The 18,995-nt window shown below is 34.2% G+C and overlaps 1 protein-coding gene across 6 annotated transcripts in view; it reads left to right on the forward strand.

Moving 5' to 3' along the window:
* The window catches only part of bma (SCY1-like protein bma), a 134,889-nt gene that overhangs the window by 19,027 nt on the left and 96,867 nt on the right, over window positions 1–18,995 (forward strand). For all 6 annotated transcript variants that reach the window (XM_069045258.1, XM_069045276.1, XM_069045262.1 and 3 more), the window contains exon 2: window positions 14,458–14,772. In XM_069045258.1, coding sequence (XP_068901359.1) covers window positions 14,593–14,772 — 180 coding nt within the window. In that variant the 5' untranslated portion in view covers window positions 14,458–14,592. The remainder of the gene's footprint in view (window positions 1–14,457; window positions 14,773–18,995) is intronic.

Genomic DNA, 18,995 nt, shown 5'->3' on the forward strand with positions numbered 1-18,995 from the left:
ACAATAATGTCTATATCAGATCGCGCTTCATCTTGTTGAAGTACTTAATGAGCCAATAATTTTGCAACAATGTCAGTAACAATTTTCTTTTTATGAGTTGAAATGAAAATGGTGGTCGATAAATTTCAACAGGAGTAAAAGAAAGTTTCGCGAAGTCCCACCCCAAAACGAAACATAATGTTCACTTGAGCTCACTTTGAACTCATTTTTGCAAGTTTTCAACTTCATAAGTAGAGCATCAAGCGATTCAGAAATGTTAATCGCTTCCAATAACCATGCAACATCACTTTTTTACAGCTCATCAGTGCATAATAGCCAATCTGGCTGCTTCATTGTGCCAACTCGATTAAACCAAATGCGGTTTGCGATTTCTGTAACACACTGTGCGTCGAATTTTCTATTATGTTTCGCACATTAACTGGATACGAACGAACTTTTACACTAAATTCGCGCATTCAATTTTCACATTTGAGAATGTGGCCACTCGAGCAGAATTTACTATACTGTTACATCGTATTTTAGAACTTCATTCCAGTCCGAAATTACCACAAAAATAGTCCGAATGCGCGTTTCGACTAATTTTGACCGGAAATGTGATGCTCGAAAGGAAACAACCAGTCGCACACGAGAGAACTTTTTACACAAAATGTCTCTTAAACCCACAACTTCGTACTAAAAGAATACTAATAATTTGTTGTTTTAAATTTGTTCTCATCTCATTAGAGATTATTTGACACGGAACGCAGGATCCTGTTTACTTTTGTCGAAAGTTGTATTTAAACAGTTCGGCTGAACCAACGTAAACATCGTTTTCTGAGTCATTAAATTCGTCCTTTCTACCCAAAACAAAGCTAAAGGCTCTACAATTCATTGCCGTTTAATATACTGTCTTCGCACACTTCAAATTTCTTAAGCAAACATTTTGAAAATGCAACATTTCCTACTTTCCCAGAAGCTACTTCCAGAGCAACCCCCAGCTTTGGTTTTAACCACAAAATGAATTATGGAATGCACTCATCTGATACTCGAGATGACTAATCTAATCGAAACGCATCCCTGGAAAGCGTATCCAATTTAACTTTATCAAACACAAAAACGGTAACACTGAGTTATCGCAATGTATAAATATTTTCATTAAACTTACACCGAAACCGGTTAATTATTTCATGAATCTTGGAGGTATTTGCTCATTACCGAAAATGAGGCAAGTTCGTTAAGGACGAAATGATGTTTACCCCTCTAATCGCTCGTTGCAGGATAATTTAGATTCTTAGATTTCGCGCCGTATAAATATAATAATGGAATTAAAACATTTGTCAATCCTTCACTGATATTATCTTTCGGAAAATGCAGAAACCATAAATATTTCACTTTGGTTATTTAGAACGGGAAAACATGTAAATTACATCACACAGGTACAGCAAATGGGAATTACAAAATATTTCAAAGTTCAAAGTAGATATTCATTCTCAGTTGTTTACTCAGTGTATCTTACATTTAAGTGATAAAAAAAAATCACACAAATTTATTAATTAATGAAACCACTTAAGTAACATTTGTTGAGTTTAGTCGAGTAGTAAAAAAAATATTTGTTCGATACCTCCATAGAAAGTGAGTCTGTATCCATAGTTGCCAGTGGGTGAAGGTTTCTCTTTCGTTCACTTCACTTTCCCTCATCGTTTTTCGCTCACTGGTTTTCTTTCACTCGTAAATTTTTCCAATTCTTTCTCATAAGTCATAACGTAATTTTCATTTTTAGGCAACATTTGATTCCTCGCGGCACTTGCCTCTTCCAGGACATCATCAGGAACATATAATTCTTCATCATCCATTTCCACAACGTGTACGCAATCACTTTATTGATGTTACAGAACTTTGTTTATTTTGTATTTAATTTTTTTCATAGCAACAGATCCTTCCAAAGATGTGATTCATTTTTATTTATCGCAATTCGCGTGAACAAAAGCTTTGCTTTCCTCACTCCTACTGTAAATAACTATATCATTTTAAGTTAGTAATATGAGAGGCAAAATTGTCACTAGTTTATTTTCTATTTGAATGAATAAATCTAATTTGGAAAGAAAATCTAAACCAGTTTCCTCATAAAGCTGAGCTAAAATCAAAAGCCTTGGGATAATAAAAAACAAATCTTTGTTTATTCTGTGTGTTCTGTTAACGTTCACATTGACAGTTTAAGTACCACCGATACCGTTTGCTGATTTGATATTGGAGGATTGTTGGCGCCGGATTATGTTGTTAAATTCAGTTTCATTGATACCGACACAGTTGAAAGAGCAAAAGATTTGCTGACAGAAATCCGGATTAACGTACAATTTGCCGGCATTGCGTTGTTTGCGTTTATTAAATTACTTTTTCGACTTTCAATAATCATATTCATGTCGATTCCGCTTTTCCCTTTTATTTATCGTCGTGATTCTTAAAATTAATAAACAACCAACCGAAACTTTCCACAGCAATAATTAACGACGCAGCCTGTACATATTATACATTTTCGGGAGACGTCGATGAAATAATAAACGAAAGAGAGCAAATAACAGAGGGACATTTTATGAAGCAGCTCGGAATTCAGCAAATAAACTGAAATGAATTAGTTCTACGGTATTTGCTCATATGCGGTAGGTCTTGCGACATATCATATTTTACAAATGTATTGCTTAGCCTCCAGCAAAACGTACACGAATTTAAAATCTAATTTCAGAGTGATGTGTACTTAGCTACATTAATTTTGCCAAAGCAAGATTTTCGTCTGAGAGCCACTTAAAAACTGCTGAATATTTTAACAAATCCAGTTTTAACGAGTAAGTACTTTGATTTTACCTAGACAAGAATGCTGCAAAAAGCAACACTTTTTTTTACGCTTGGGCGCTGCGGTCGTGCTTGTAACCTTCCCACTTGTAAAAAAATATGTAAGACCTACAACTCAAATTGCAGCTGCACTGGTAGGCGATTAAGAAATCTTTGTAAACATTGTTCGTTGCAGTAGTTCAGCTTCCTGATTTCATAACAGTTGGAGAACTGATGGCCGCATGGAGATTCCTTTAATACCCCTGAGGGGTGGCAATTATACGAAGTCTGGACTTTGTTAAAGACTGCTGAAAGCGTCGAAGTTTCGGCAGCGAAGTATGACAGCTATTGCCATATTTGCGAAGGGAGAGGTGGTTGCAGAAGAGCTCGAGCTCTTGTTCTCAAAGCTGATCCAGCAGAGTAGGCTTTAATTTGTTGCGTGACATCAATAGTTTTCTTGGGCATCGTATCATTAATCTTATTTACGTTATCGATACTCCCGATCGATGTCGATGAAAAGTTGAACTTGTTTCATCAATCACGCCGCTTGTTTATCGGCTTTACATCGTACTATGTGAATTAAAAAAATGAAACGCGTGCAATTCCTTTGATGAAATGGGGAGGTGTCGACACCCCAAAATAGCAGTCTATTTCGGGGATTATGAAAAAGAGAGCTCAATTATTGCTCAGTTTTTGGAGTGGTAGGTTGGCGTTTTAGAGGAAACAGAAATCGGATGGCAGCCATCCGAACGAAAAATTCAGCATATGCTTCATGAAATATTGAACAAAAATATGAAAATCGCTCCGAGGCAACAATGAAATTATGGCAACTGCTGTCACTCATCCAGATGTGAAACGTATGAATACGATCGCATTTTAGCAATTTAATGCATAATAATAGAGCACGGCGAGTGGTGACTGGAAAAGTCGAATATATAAAGCGAACGGAACTGGAGTTGCGTCGAGACGTTGGAAATAACTCCGGTAGATAGATGAACAAGTCATGGGGAAAACAAATGTCTGTATCAACGTGAAAGCACGTCTGTTATACGTATAACTGCGAAACACCCGCATCTGATTAGCTGATGTCTGCCTACCTTGTGATTCTTCGACGAAGAGGACTCATGTTCCACGGTATCAGCCAGGTCGTTCTCCTGGAACAATAGAGGAGAACATGCAAATTGCGAAATCCCAATTTGAACAAGCTCACCGGCAAATTTCACTCTCTAGCTAAAAATGAGAAAGTGAAATTAACGTGCCAAGTGCATCGAGTAAATAACGTGTGTTTAAAAAATGTGGTCGAGTGGTCTGGTGCTTGGTTTTGTTGCCGTCACCGTGCGGCGTAGCTTCACCAGCTGTCAAATATTTCGTGAAACACGAAGTGTAGAAAGAAAGAAAGAGTGGAAGTCGATAACCATCAATGTGAATTTCAGAAAGCGTTCAAAGAGTTAGGGAAATAACATAAAATGAACCGAAGACTTCAATTTGTCATTTATCGGAACAAATGAAGGTATGATCAAGGTATAACGTAAAAAGGAAACCTACGTTTGGAAAAGAGAGAAAAATCGAGGCCTGCTTCACCACAAATTTATTGTAACATGTTTTATGTTAAATGAATGACACCAAAAAAATAATCCGTTTAAAGTTCAAACCTACTGAACAATAATTTATTTTAAATTCTAAGATCTATTATGCTCCCTTTTCTTGTTAATAATCACGAGTAGAAAGTGAATACCAAACAATAGGAGTAGAAATAAGATATGTATTATTTCTGTTTAAGAATAGTTGTTTTTGTATCAAGGCCCAAAAAGTGCATCTTTTTCGTCCGAGTCTGGGTTTTCTAGTCGAGGCGCAGGTGAGACTTAAAACAGGGGAGGACAAAAGGCACTTTTTGGCCGAGGTGCACACAACATTTTTCATGTTCGTTTAGGCAAAAATTTTGAAAAACATGAATTAATTGTGAATTTTTAGGTTATCTTTGACAGATGTCAAGCTGGGTATATAAACTGAAAAATTTATATATTTCACGATTTCCTTCCTCGCTTTCTCTCTATTGAAACGACAGAAACAGAAAAAAACAAAAAAGCGGTTTGTGGTTATGTTATGCTCCTGTCAATTTGACAATTTTTAATTTCTTTCACTTATTACATTGATTACAAACATAACATTTCAGAGCAATTGTCAACTAATTTGAAACATCTGTTCAAAAGCATTTGTGGTCAAGTGACTTGCTTTTGTTTACGTTAACGTATGGCGTAGCTTCTTCAGCTGTCAAACATAATTTTTCTTAATAGAACAAGGAGTGATATGAACTAATTCTTGTTCCAAAAACAGTTCTCGTTAGAACGAGAGCTTTTTTTTAAGTGTTCCCTGATGGTTCTCACTTTAATCTAATGATTTAATTTACAATAAAATAACGATCAAAGTGGGGTTATGTTTATGTATCTGAAGCGTACCACCTAAAAGACGGCCTGCTTTTATAATAGAGAGAAAACCACGAAATTGTTTTTGAACGGTTGTTATATTCAAGTGTCAGGAAATATTATTATCGATTACAGTTTCATGAAGAACTGCGACTCGTCTTTAAGTCGTTACTTACTTTCTTTTAAATTATCATCTTCAGATTGTCGTGGCTCCGACGAACAATTGCCAGGAAATGATGAACTTTAAACGCGGTAGTTACCAATAACCTGCGCAAAATGAATGCAGAAACTGCAACATTAATTGTACTTCAGCGTTAATAGAGATTCTTGCATTTCTGCAAGTGCATGCTTTCTAAAAATTTAACATAAAATTATTTTTCGACGAAAATGGCAGGTGATAAAAATATGGTGACCCATTTCACTGATTTTCACTTTGATATATTTTTTTAAAGGAAAATGCCTTAAAAAATGTAAACAAACTAAAACTACATTATGTACTTAAACGATTTGCAGATTGTAGAAAAAATCTTGTTTTCTATTTGTTATGAGCATAATACACATTATAAATGATTGTAGTCTAAGTTGGCATAAAAACTGAATGTAAAATTTATGGTTGCCGCTCCATATAAAAATGATCAAAACTATTTATATTTTATATACTCGTACATCCGTGCTGTCAGAGTCATTATAAATGATTGTCCCATCGCAGTTGGCGTTGAAAACCCACATAAATTTTGGATGTGCCGTCAGCCTCGCAACGTTAGACAAACTAGTAGTCACATTTCCACTACCGCCGGTAGCGGCACCTGTCGGCGATGCTAGTCTCACTCATGTTATGAGGCTTGCGTCACATTCAACTACGTCAGCAACGCCTACTGCGATGGGACAAGACAATCATTTATAATGACCCTGTATTTTATTTGATTTGAATTTGTCAATTTGCCGCGTCAAGGTAAATTGCCAAATTAGGAAATTCAAAATTATGTACTAAACTAAACTGAAACAGCATGTGTCGCATATCGCATAAACCAAACCTAAAACATTTTAAAATTTTTATTTAAAGCTTAAAAATAATGCTAATGCGAAATATTATTAAAAACACTTCTCAAATAGAGGCAAAAATAATTAAAAATTTGTAATCACACAGTGTGTGATTCTTCATCAAATCAGTTTTGTGTTGACGCGTACATATAGGATATTGATCTGACTCTGAAGGCCCCACTAATATACCCATACAATTTTTCACCGAAGGGACACCAGATGAAGATGGTGGTACCGACCGTTTCATTGTAATTTTACCTTAAAATATTTTACCATATAAGGGTCATTTATAATTCTTGTCAAATCAGGTAGAAACTCCGAACGAATACATATTTATTCCCTCATCTGCAGGAAGCGTTCTTAGTAAATTCAGATTTAATCGTAATACTTTGGGAAATACAACTACACAATGCCGCTCCCTGGATTTGGTGAATATTATAGCTTTATCAGTCGGGCCTTCGGAGTCAGATAAGTAGCCTATAGACAAAGACAAATACTACTGACTTCGATAAACTGCCTTATTTGAGATTTGTTTATTTTTACTAACAAAAAAAATAGCTATTTATGCAACGATGAATCCAGCTCGAGGGCTTTAGCCCGAGAGATAGATATCGTTCGATGGGCGTAATCATTCGGTGACGCCGTGGTGCATACAAAATTTTATTTTTCACTACGTGTTCTTTAAAAAAAAGACAAAGAATTGGCATCTTTGTGTACGCTTTACCTACATAAATATCGTGCGTTCAAATGAAATCCTGGGCTGGGGAGGCGTTGAAAACCGTCAATTGTTGTGCTTTTTTACAGCGTAAATTAATTGGAGGATGTTGACAGCTAACCTAACATTTAGAGCCATAAAATCTTTCTTTTTTTTTCTTTCTTTGCAATGTTTTACATTAAAAATAGAATAACTTAACAATTCCTATTCTCGAAGCAAATATCTAAGGGCACGCTTTGATGAAAACAAACAATGTTCAATAATGTCCCGATTAAACATAAACAATTGTCATTCGTGTCAAATGGCGGGAAATTCAAACTGTACACTGTTCTAAACGGTTTAATTTTTCCAACGCCTACTCAGCCCAGGATTTCATTCGAACGCCCGATACAAGATTTGGTAGCCTATGAAACAAAACAAATTGTTTATTTATAATTGTAAAATTTTCTTTTGTGTTGCAATTATGAATTGATGAGGGCGTTATGAATTCATTACGCTCTCTTATTCTTATTACACCCTCTTATTCTTATTACGCCCTCTTATTATGCCCTGGTTGTTATGAACGTGTTTACGTATTTCGTATCCTAGGAGTTATCATTCAATTATAGTAAAGTGAAAAATAAAATAAGTTTAAAATAGCACGAGAAATTATTTTTTTAACTGTTGAAATCAGTCGTTTGCGTCATAACTTTTCTTGTTAGTTTTCGAAAAAATGTATTTTACATTAAAATTTAATATTTATTTTTATATTAAATTATTCAATTCTCCAATTTTGCTTCAACGGCAAAAGTTTTTGCCTATTAATTACATTAAAAATTTCAAGAGAATTTCCAACAAAAATTAACGGAGATTGTAAACCATACGGGGGAAAAATAAGCATTTGAACAAACAAAATTACTGAAAATAATGGTTACTAAATTTTAAAACTAGAAGTAACTTTACGCCGAGCTAATGAAATGCATTACGTTTAATTAACTTTTTTCACTCTTTGTTGGTCGCAGAATTAAGATTTATACTCGAGTAGAACGCAAGCTAAAGCGGTCTGCTTCAAGCTGAACAGACAGTTTAATGTTTTGTTGGAAGGCAATTAGAGCAATCTTGGAAGACTTTTATCCTTTTTGTGTCTGTCCAAGTTACTACTGCTCGACTGTACGGACTCATCTTCAGACATGAATGATTTACAAAATGTTGATGTTTCATTCAGAGACCAGTCCCAGATTGTCTTTGCTGAATTAGGACTTGTCCCAACACGTCTTGACATTTAAATCGACAACCACATTCGGTCATTAAAAAGTCGAGGGTGCGCTGTGAAGGCAAATGAGATAAATAAATGGAGTTTTAATTTTCAAACATGTTTTTAATAATGTTATTACGGAGCAAATTGCATTCATCATTGTCAAAACAAAATTATTCAGCTATACTCGACGGGTATGAATGCAGATGTTTTGAAACACAAACTTTCGTTACATTTAACATTTAAATTTCCAAAAAGCTTGCACGCCCACGTTTCGTCTATGTTTATTATTATGTTTGATATTTCAGTTTAAACAAAATTAACTTCGAAAAAATATCTCCTCTCAAATTGAAAACTTTGAAAATTGCTCATCTGGGTCAGTCTTGTGAGTTTAAATGTCAACAGAATCATTTGTTTGGAAACAATAAAGCGATTTGTATCGATTCTGCGTTACCCGGAAAATTTAAAATATCCACATTTTCTCCATACCCTCGTCTCTATTTGATGATTGGTGAATATAACAATAGAGGAAAATACAGGTTGTTAAAATTGAAAACGTGTTCAAAACGATGTTTGCTTTGAAATCAAATTTTAAGATGTGCTTGTTCCGTTGTTATGCTCTGCTGATCAAATTCGAAGTTCCAGTTGGGGAAACACAGTGCATTAAAAATGGAAACATGTCGACTAGGTCCTCGTCACATATTTTCAGCCATCACTGTATCTACAAACAAAACGGAATCGTTATCTACCATACGAGTATATCAAACGGTTAATCTTCAATACCGTGCGGGTGATATTGCAACATGTTGTTAATTCAGACTGGGTTATTAGTTTTCGTAAACACACAAATGACAAACAGGAACTTCGGTCGCTCCAGTGTCACTAGAGTGCACCTAATATCAGAACAGTTTGTTGCATGTTGCACCAGAACACACTGAAATACCTGACGCGACCTGACGCCATTGTCAAGTTAGAATCCATCACATCGTCTTAGTACTTTTAAATTACAATTTTCGCTCGCGTAATGTCTACATTGCGACACGAAGTTGCAAATTGTGAAACTAACTTGCATAAAATTACATTAGCAAGATGCAAGTTTTTATTACCTGGAAAGTTATTTATTGCAGGAAGTGAAGGGTTTCACATCTGATAGAACAAACACCACACTATGTTTTGTGGTGTAAATTGCAACTTCTAGAGCTAATATCTTACAGATATGTTTCTATGTGCACGTATTGATATTTCTAGAGCTCATTTATTTAATAATAATTGTTGTATCTACATAATGTATTAATCTTCGTGTCCGGTCATTTGATTAAGTGCTAGACGATTCCAATAAAGACACATAAATCCTCGATGCAGCTAATTTCGTCTGCACTGTCATTTGCATTCATTGCGTCAAATGCTTTGGAAAATTAGTGCAGCAGTATCCAATTTGGCATTTACTTTCCAAAGCCATTGGGAATTTATTTGAACACAAGGGAAGGCTGATATACTTTCACGAACGACATAGTGTCATCCTGACTTAATTGGTGTTTATCTTTCACTCATAAGTATTTATTGGCCTTACAGCAGAAAATGTAAAATATTTTTTCTATTTTGCACCTTTAACACAGTCAGTATAAAGCTTGTTTGACACGATGCTAAATTTTGTAGAAAATTTGTTAGAAAATGAGAGAGACCCTCGACCAGGACCAATGAACGATCAGGATCATAGTCTGTCTTTGTCAGATCCTGATCGTTCATTGGCCCTCTCTCATTTTCTAACAAATTTTCTACAAAATTTAGCATCGTGTCATACAGCCTTAACACTCAAACGGGTTTCGAAAAGGAGTTTTTTTCGATACCGGTTTCAGGAACATTTACTTAAATTTTTAATGTTGGCAGTGACTCACAGTGATTACTGATCACTGATCACTGCACTTCACGACACTTTAAATGCAAAACTTGCAACCGTTCGCCTAGTTACCAGTGTTACCAACCCTTTATATCTGCCAAATTAATTTTCCTAACATTATGTTTTAAACTTTTTTTAAAATTTAAAATTTAAAATAGGGGCAAAATAGAAAAAATATTGTATTACACTCGTTTTATAACCCATTTTGTCGCACTTGTTTGCTTTATAGCACTCCTCGCTGAGCTCGTTGTGCTCTAAAAAACGCGTCCGACAAAATGATGTCTTATAAATAAATTACTATTGTCTTTCTTCGATATTTATTGGCTTATTGCTCTTTTACAGCATATCGTGTTTAAGCCGTTGTAAACTAATAGAAATAGAGAGAAACTAAGAACGTCGATTAATAAAATTATGTTAATTTTCAGTGAGATCATGGTTCAAAAACATTCAGAAGATTCAGTTCCTGTAAATTCAAAAATTGCAAATGCGATTGAAAAAGTGGAAATAATCTCGAATAGTGATTAACTGATTAGTGATTACCAAGAGTGATTTCTATTTTCAAGTTGAAAACAGCAACGAATATACATAGTTGGCTGGTCCAGTTTGTTGAAAGTATGTAAATATGTATTTTAAATGGACCAACAGTAATTCTATTTAAAAATGCAAAATTAGAGGAGATTAAATTTTATTACTGAAATAAAATATGCAAACAAAATTATACATTTAAATTTAAATCATTGTTGTTGCAATACATACGCGTGTATGAGGGTGATTCATCATGTTTGAAACATGAAACATATTCGTAATTTGGAAAATTTACTTAAAATCAAGTAATTTTTTTTTTCGCAGACATTGATAAAAACCCGTCTATTTGATTGAACAAAATGTTTTCTGTTTTCGATATAAAATATTTATTTAATTATTATCGTTTTAGCAGTATACAGTAATGGACTATACTGCTAAATTCAATATTATTTAGTCAACTGGTCCTCTGCAGCTATTACTCCATAGTAACAAATTTAATTCATATGTTTCTCCACGCCTATTAAAGAATTAATGCATTCTTGTTGGATATTCAGTGAAAGAATGATATGAATCCACGCCCCGTGATAGAATATACTGAAATCCACGGCTGTCGGCCAATCACATCTCTCGTAGTTTCATTCTATAACGGCAGATTGCCAATCGGACAATAAGTCGCGTATCGCATAGTAACCACTAAACGAGGCACAATTTTAGTTGTCAAATATTAAAAATCAAATTACATCCAATTTTCAAGTATTGTTTTTTCTTCATATCATCGTGGAGAAAGTATAGTCTTCAACTCGCCTATAATGGCTATTATTTACTTGGATGATACCACCACTCGCCTACTCGCTCGTGTTGCAATTTTCATCCTCTTGAATAATCCCCATCATTATACGCTCGTTGAAGAATGTACTATTTTTTCGAATTTTCTGGGAGGAAACCTTCCATAATTGTGCTTTCTGCTTTACTTTTTTGACCTTCTTCTCCTTCTCCAAATGGCAATATTAAAATTTTCACGACACATTTGAAATCGATATTTTTGTATTAAGGGCGTGAAGAAGGTGATTTTGGCCCGCGACGGAATTATAAGCACGAGGCTCGAAGGGCCGAGGGATTATAAGATGCCAAAGGGCAAAAATCACCTTAAAGCTTTGAAAAAATCAAAAGTTATGTTGTTGGTTGCCAATGTGATGCAACGAGTAAAATAGCTATTAAAATTAATTGTTGTTCTTTTAGGCCTTAGGGCGCAAAAAGCATTATTTACGCCCGCAAATTACTGTATAAATCACTTCATTTTGATACGATTTTACAAAAAATATTTTTATGTTCGATTGTATATAATTCGTGATATTGTTTATTGTCCATAAACTACCTCTTTAGGGACTCGTCCGTAACGATAAAGTAAAACGGACGCTTGTCAATTTTGGGTATTACTTCAAAATAAACGTCAAAACAACTAAATTTCATAATTTTATTTAAATCAGGAAATAATAGAGTTAATAGAAAACTTTGCTGTAAAGATTCTTTGGCACATTGCTCATTATTACAACCAGAAATAAAGACGATTTCAGTTCGTATTTCAAACACAAACACTTCGTTTACAAACAAATAGTAATAAACAACTTCGTAACCGCAGAAACAAAAACAGAACACTTCGAAATTATCGTAATAATTTTTAGAATCTATTAATTTTGTATCTAAAAGAAACTTAAGTTCACAATCGAACATAAAGCTTTGTATATGTAATTCATACATAATTAGACTTTGTGAACTTGCCTTATTTATTAGCCTCGCTCGCAAGCTCTCTCTGCCATAAACTAAAGAGTTCGTCCACACAGACCTATATTATGTACTTATTACATAAATAGCTATTGTTTGTTTATTAATAAAATGCCAAAAGAATGCGGCTTCTCAGGCGGCCACCCATCCAAATATTAACTGCCACCAGTGTTGCTTAACTGCCCTGCTTGGATAATAATGATTATGAATTTCTTCAAGCGGTAGAACCGCTATTATTATTATTATTATAAGAACGGGGTAGTGCATTGAGGTTAGACTTATTTATCATCAAAAATATTTCCATCAAGTCTTAATGCATAATTGACGCAGATTGGTCCCATTCCGATTAACCGACATTCCTAGTTTTGTATATTAATAAAATAAAAGTGAGCAAAAAATGGTCAATGAACATAGCGAGAAATTAATGACTATTTTTCATTCCAGAAATGGTGATTTGTTAAGTGCACAGATCATTTAACAATTGAATGTCATGTTTGATTAGGAGTGTTTAATAATTGAATGGTATGTTTCATTAGGAGTAAAGTTATGTACCAGTCGAGCTACAAATCGATAGTATCACACTACATTCAAAAGTAATTGATCTCACTTGACACAGCAAACATTTTGTTAAAAAATGTAATTTTATTTTATTTCAAACCAACTGTATACGATGTGTACAATAGGCGTCTTAAACATAAACCTTGAAAAACAGCGCATGATTTTTTGTATCGAGTAACAAGACATGTTTATTAATATAACTCGACTTCGCCTCGGTCTTCAATTTCTGGGCTTAGCACAAAAAGACTCACTTCTACTCTTAATGATATAATCTACTACTATTTCCTTCTTTAATTTTTCTGTTTTGGTTATGATAGGGATACATTTTGGTAATGATTTTTAAAAAAGTCGCGAAGCAAATTTGAACATATTAGGTATTATCATAATTAAATAAGTAAAGTCTCGAGGTGATGTTAACGATAAAATTTTATAATTAAACCATGAGAATAAATTGCGTGACTACATAAACTTTTCAGGTTGAGCATATCAAAACACGAATCTAAGTTTATTAAAAACCATAAACAATACTTCACCACTTCATCAGTAGTAAAAACCCTACAAAATATTAACAACACTACGGGCGTCTTAAAATTAATATAATTTCAATTTCTTGGTAAACCTAATTTATTTTGATTACTGGTTTGATAAAAATCTGTCTAATGTTGTATCACAACTATGTAGCTGCTGATTCCAAGAAACTGTTGCTCTACCATTGCTTATTATTAACAGAAAATATCCGAGAAATCTGTTGCTTCGTAAATGGAAATAATTTTTCCAAACATTTAGTACATTTTTTACGTAGTATTTGTCACACTTTGTGCTTTCTTGAAGTGGTTTTATCAGACACTAAAGAGGAAATAGTCATACATGACATTTAAAGCCAACACTTACAGCTTTAAACAGCACATAAAGCAGAGCTAGTGAAACTGAAATGAATAGCAAATAAGTGTAATTTACATTTCAAATGTAGATATTCAAAATTACCCCAGAAAACTGTTGTAAATACTTGGAGGGTTCGCGTATCACTTTCTACACAAATGACTCATTTAAATCGTTCACTCGTATAACGAACTCCCAAAACAATTTAAGTTTGAAGTCCGCCGTATTTAAATAAGAGAAAATAGGATAGCATTTAGTGACTGATGATTAAAGACATTTCACAAATGTTACTATTCCGGATGGCTCGATCAATACACAATCAGAAATTGCAGAACACCTGAAGGGTGTGTATAATCATGAATTCCCCACCACAATCCATTATCTTGATTTCTCGATAATAACCACAATTTGTTTCCTCGAATTCACATATTTCAGAATGTGGAGCGCAACTTCCCTCATAAATTCATAAAATTGAACTCCACATCGGTGGATGTATGTGTAAGATGTGGGATAAATTTACAGCAATGCGTCTAATAAATTCCTAATATAGTGGGTGTTTCTGCACGCTTTGTTCTAACTTTAAAAATTTCTGTTTCAGGAGAACACGCGAATTTTATTTATTGGCGAAGTTAGCGGCGCCCTCTTCTCGTAAAATTTCCCGTTCGGCGATGGTGGCGTTTGGAAGAAGCCAAATTTCAGAATAGACGTCTATAAATTTTATGTGGCCGTACCTATGAAGCTGTCAATGCCTACCAGTACGATGTTTTCCAAGTTCAAGAGCGGAGGAGGTGCCCAAAGTCCGCTGGAGACGAATCCCATCGGGCAGTTTTTCGAAATCGGGAAGCAGACGGCGAGCGCAGGACCGGAGCTGGTCTGGAGGATTCACGACGCCTACAGGAAGAGTGACGGAAAGGTGAGTTGTTTGTCTTCAATATCGAGCTGATTTGCCACATTATTATAAGAAGCGCCGCGGGCTTTTCTGTATCTCTTGGTGGAAACAAATACGTGTATGTAAATATATTGGGGCCAAGACAACCGATATTTTCCATCAACTCGGCACAGGTAATCTAATTACGATTGCTATACAGGTTTGTTTGCGTTTTAATTAAATTACAGGCTTGTTAAAATGTTCCATCGTAGGTATCTAAATGTGTACAAGTTAAACTACAACACTAAGCCTCGGCAGAGTTGTTTTATTAAAGTTGATATTCAGCCGGAGTTTGACTGGAAACTTGCAACTCGAGCAAGAACTGGAAGTGCTCACCTCCAAAATTAAAACCACATTATTTGCCCCAGCTTAAAATTATAACTGCTACAAAAAACACCCTGTAAAGTTTTAAATTCCTTTTTAAAATTATTTTTCAACAGATTAAATTAATTGAAAATCTCAAATCTACGACAATTTCTAGGAAAATGATAATGAACCAATACATCGATAACAATTTTTATTTTATTTTTTATAAACGTTTCTTACATCGTAGTAGACTCTGATATGCAGCATCTTTTAGATTCACAGTTGTCATTTTTGTAATTTTCATTGTTTGTCAGTTTTCAAATTGTTAATTTAAAGAACTTTTTCAGGACTATTTCGTGCAGGCCATTAATTACTAAGTGAGGAGACATTTTGTAAAACATATTTGCATATTTTAAAGTGTTGAAATGACAGTTTAAAGACGGCAAGAAACAATTACATGTTAGTGCCGCAATATTGGTCAGAGAAAATAAGTGAAGAAGAGTAATCAGCTACATCTGGAACACAGCAGCGAATATTTTTTTCTTTGAGAACAATATGTAATACATTTGTTTTTGTGGAATGTTTGCGAAATTTGTTGTGGAATGATTCAATGTTTAATTATTTGTGACAATTTTTTCTTATAAATTACATTGCCTTAAAGCCCCTTCTTTTTAGGCAACCAAGCAATCATATCAATTTACTTTTAGTATAATACAGTTACGCTATGCATTGGATGTGGCAAATACGATACAAGAAACACTTATAATAACCCGTTATTTTTTTGTTAAAAACATTTTATACAATTTTATCAACGTAAAAATTCAACGAAACGAGACCGTTGGGAACATTTAAAAAACTGTTCTGATTTAATTTGAGTAGATTAAACTAAATTAAAATCTATAGTTTCTGATAATTTCCCTAATGATTTGCTACATGCCCCATGTTTAGAAAATTGACAGATTTAGTATGTCTTACTCTTCCAATTTATCGTTGATTTTTCTTTATACAACAAACTCCATTATATGTGTAACTCTATTATTCCCCATTGATTGTTTTGCTACGGAAGCTAAATTAACATCAATATTCTTGCCGCATCCTAAAATAGTGCCATCATCACTTTTTGCTTGATGAAATTACTTTCGTTTTCTTTGGAGTAAGATATCAAAGAGGATTGAAAGCCATAAAACCAACTTCTGAATGTCATTTCAAGGGAGGGCTTTGACAATATTCTCACTATCTAATTTGTAGGTGGTATAAAAATAATCCACTGCATAATCATAAAACGTTGTACAGAAAATTTACTTAGTCTCAAATTTGTTTCCCGTGATTAGGTTATTTGCGATTTGGTGCATAGTTTCTAATTAATCCAATTTATTTTATTTTTTAAATAAGCATCTATGTAGGTAAATCTGTATGAATGGACAAAGTGATCAAAAAGAAAAGAAATCAGAGCATGCGTTGCAAATTATTATCATGTCGTAGCGGAATCCTATGCAAATAACCCTTCAATGAATGAGCATAGACAATTTGTGGTCTCAAAGGCCACTTTATAATAAATCATACCTCATGAATTTTAGACGTTGGAATTATAATTGTGCATTTTATCACTATGTATTACCTGATAAAAAGAAAAAAGAAAGTTTTTAAAATAAACAAGAGCAACATTTATTTATTGGTAATTTATTGTCAAACGCGACGGCACTAGAAATGTCAAAGAAACGTTAGTTAACCTTGAAAAAAAATTTCGATTTCGAGAAGTTTACGGACGTTTCCTGTAACAATTATCCCAGAATAAGCGGTAAAATGAGTTTTACCATTGAAGATAAAGCATTAGTCATTGACAATTCATAATCGAAGTAGGCAACCAATAAAACGACTGTGTATAGCAAGTATATGTTGTGTACGATTAAGCTAAGACAGACGTTTCGATAAAACAAAAGATAATGTAGCATTCTTGATTTGTTTTCTTGTCGATCACTCTGTATATGTGTAGTATGCAGATATTTGAAATTTACTTCTATATATTCTAAAGTGGAGAATGTTATATAATTTTTGGTCTAATTTGAAATTAATACAGTAAAACATGAATACAACAAATTAATTTGAATGAAAAGCGCGTCAGTGTCGCCTGATCCGGGGGTCAATTAATTAAATAATAAATTTTCCTCGGCGAGAAAACCTCATAAATGTCACAATCATAAACTCATAAATGTTATTTTGTTACGTCCTGACTAAATTTATTGCTGTTCCGGCTGTAATCAACCTCTGTTAACAATTTCCAGTAAATATCAATTAATAAAAAGGATTTTATCACGGCTAATGTCGTTTTTAGCGCGAATACATTTCTGCGACCACCAAAAACGCTAACACTTTCGGAAATAATGTTTCCCGTATGTTTTATCTGGAAAATTCTCGTATGACAACGCTATAACCAGCTAAAATATCCCCAGAAATGGGTAATTCCTGTGTCAACAGAATGTGATCGGTGTGATCCATTACACACTTCGGTAGCACCCGAGCTCAAGATCTGCGATATCCCGTAGGAAGAAAGTGAACTTGAAAAGAATCCGACACTTCCTGGCGCAATTTTAGCGTCGTGTCCGGCCAATCAATAATTTTCTTCTTGTTCGTACGAGTGGATCATCTGCTAGCTTAATTAGATTTTAGATTATAATTCCATAAATCATTTAATCTAAATTGAAATGTTGGGGCGGAATTGTGTATGAACTAGTGCCTTCTTAAGATTAGGAAGTAAATTGCTTTCGAAAGGAATTTCTTTGAAGCAATCTCGCTTTGGAATAACACCTTCAACTTAGACTAGCAGAATCACGTTTAATCTCTTGCCTCATGACTTACACCTTTTATGAAGTTTGTTTCGTACAAAAAGCATGATGTTAATAAAAAACATTTTTTTCTAATTCCGTTGTAAAATGTCGAATTTTATGTTGTCGTTTTGAATGTCAAAATTACGTTCTTTTTTGCACTAATGCGTTTTGATTGTCACTTTTTTGCATTAATGCGAAAAAAAAGTGTCAAATTCAATTAAGAATAATTAAGTGGATGATTTATTATATATATTTATCTACGGCTGCTTGGATAAGTCGTTATTACCACACTCATTTACAGTCATTTGAGTTGCGTAATGTAGTTCATTACCGCACTGGTTTCATTACGTAACGCATTTTTATTTAGAAGCAAACAGACAAAATTTATTGAAATACAACAATACAAAAGAAAAGCTAGGTACTTATTGTAAATACATAACACAGTTCTTGCATTTTGTTCGCCCAATAGCCGGCATCGACTGCGTTTCGGTCTTCAATCTCTGGGCTTGGCACAAAAAGACTCACTTCCACTTTTAATGATATCATCTACTACTCTCTTTTGGGTTACTCGCACAAGAGACCACTTTGTAATACACGTCATACTGGAAAAACGACGCAAACTGCAGTGACACCTCCAGAGACGCTCGTCTCTTGCACTCCAGGTCGTCCTCGAAACAGGATCACACACGTTTCCATTCCAGGTTCTGGTACTTTTCTCACTTGACGTCGGGGTAACCCTAATGTACATTTTTCGAAGTCACTTCACTTCCGAAAGCCGAAAGACGTAAACGACCCGGTTCTCAATTATGAAAAATTTAAAACAACGCGTTGTTTACAAACAGAATTAGCTGGTTGTCCTGGTATTGAGCAAATTGTTTCAATCTTGTTGCTTTGATTTTGAATTAAAACCATTGAAACTGACATTTAACAATTATCAAAATATATTTTTGTAAATGTCAAATTTGACGTTTTTGGCAAAAATTGATTTTTTTAATTAATAATTCGCAGCCGTAGATAAAATGTTGTACATAACACGTGGGCTAAAGCATATTACAGGAAACTCGTGTGTTACATATG

Source organism: Tenebrio molitor, chromosome 1, assembly GCF_963966145.1.
Source record: "Tenebrio molitor chromosome 1, icTenMoli1.1, whole genome shotgun sequence".
NCBI classification, from domain to species: domain Eukaryota; kingdom Metazoa; phylum Arthropoda; class Insecta; order Coleoptera; family Tenebrionidae; genus Tenebrio; species Tenebrio molitor.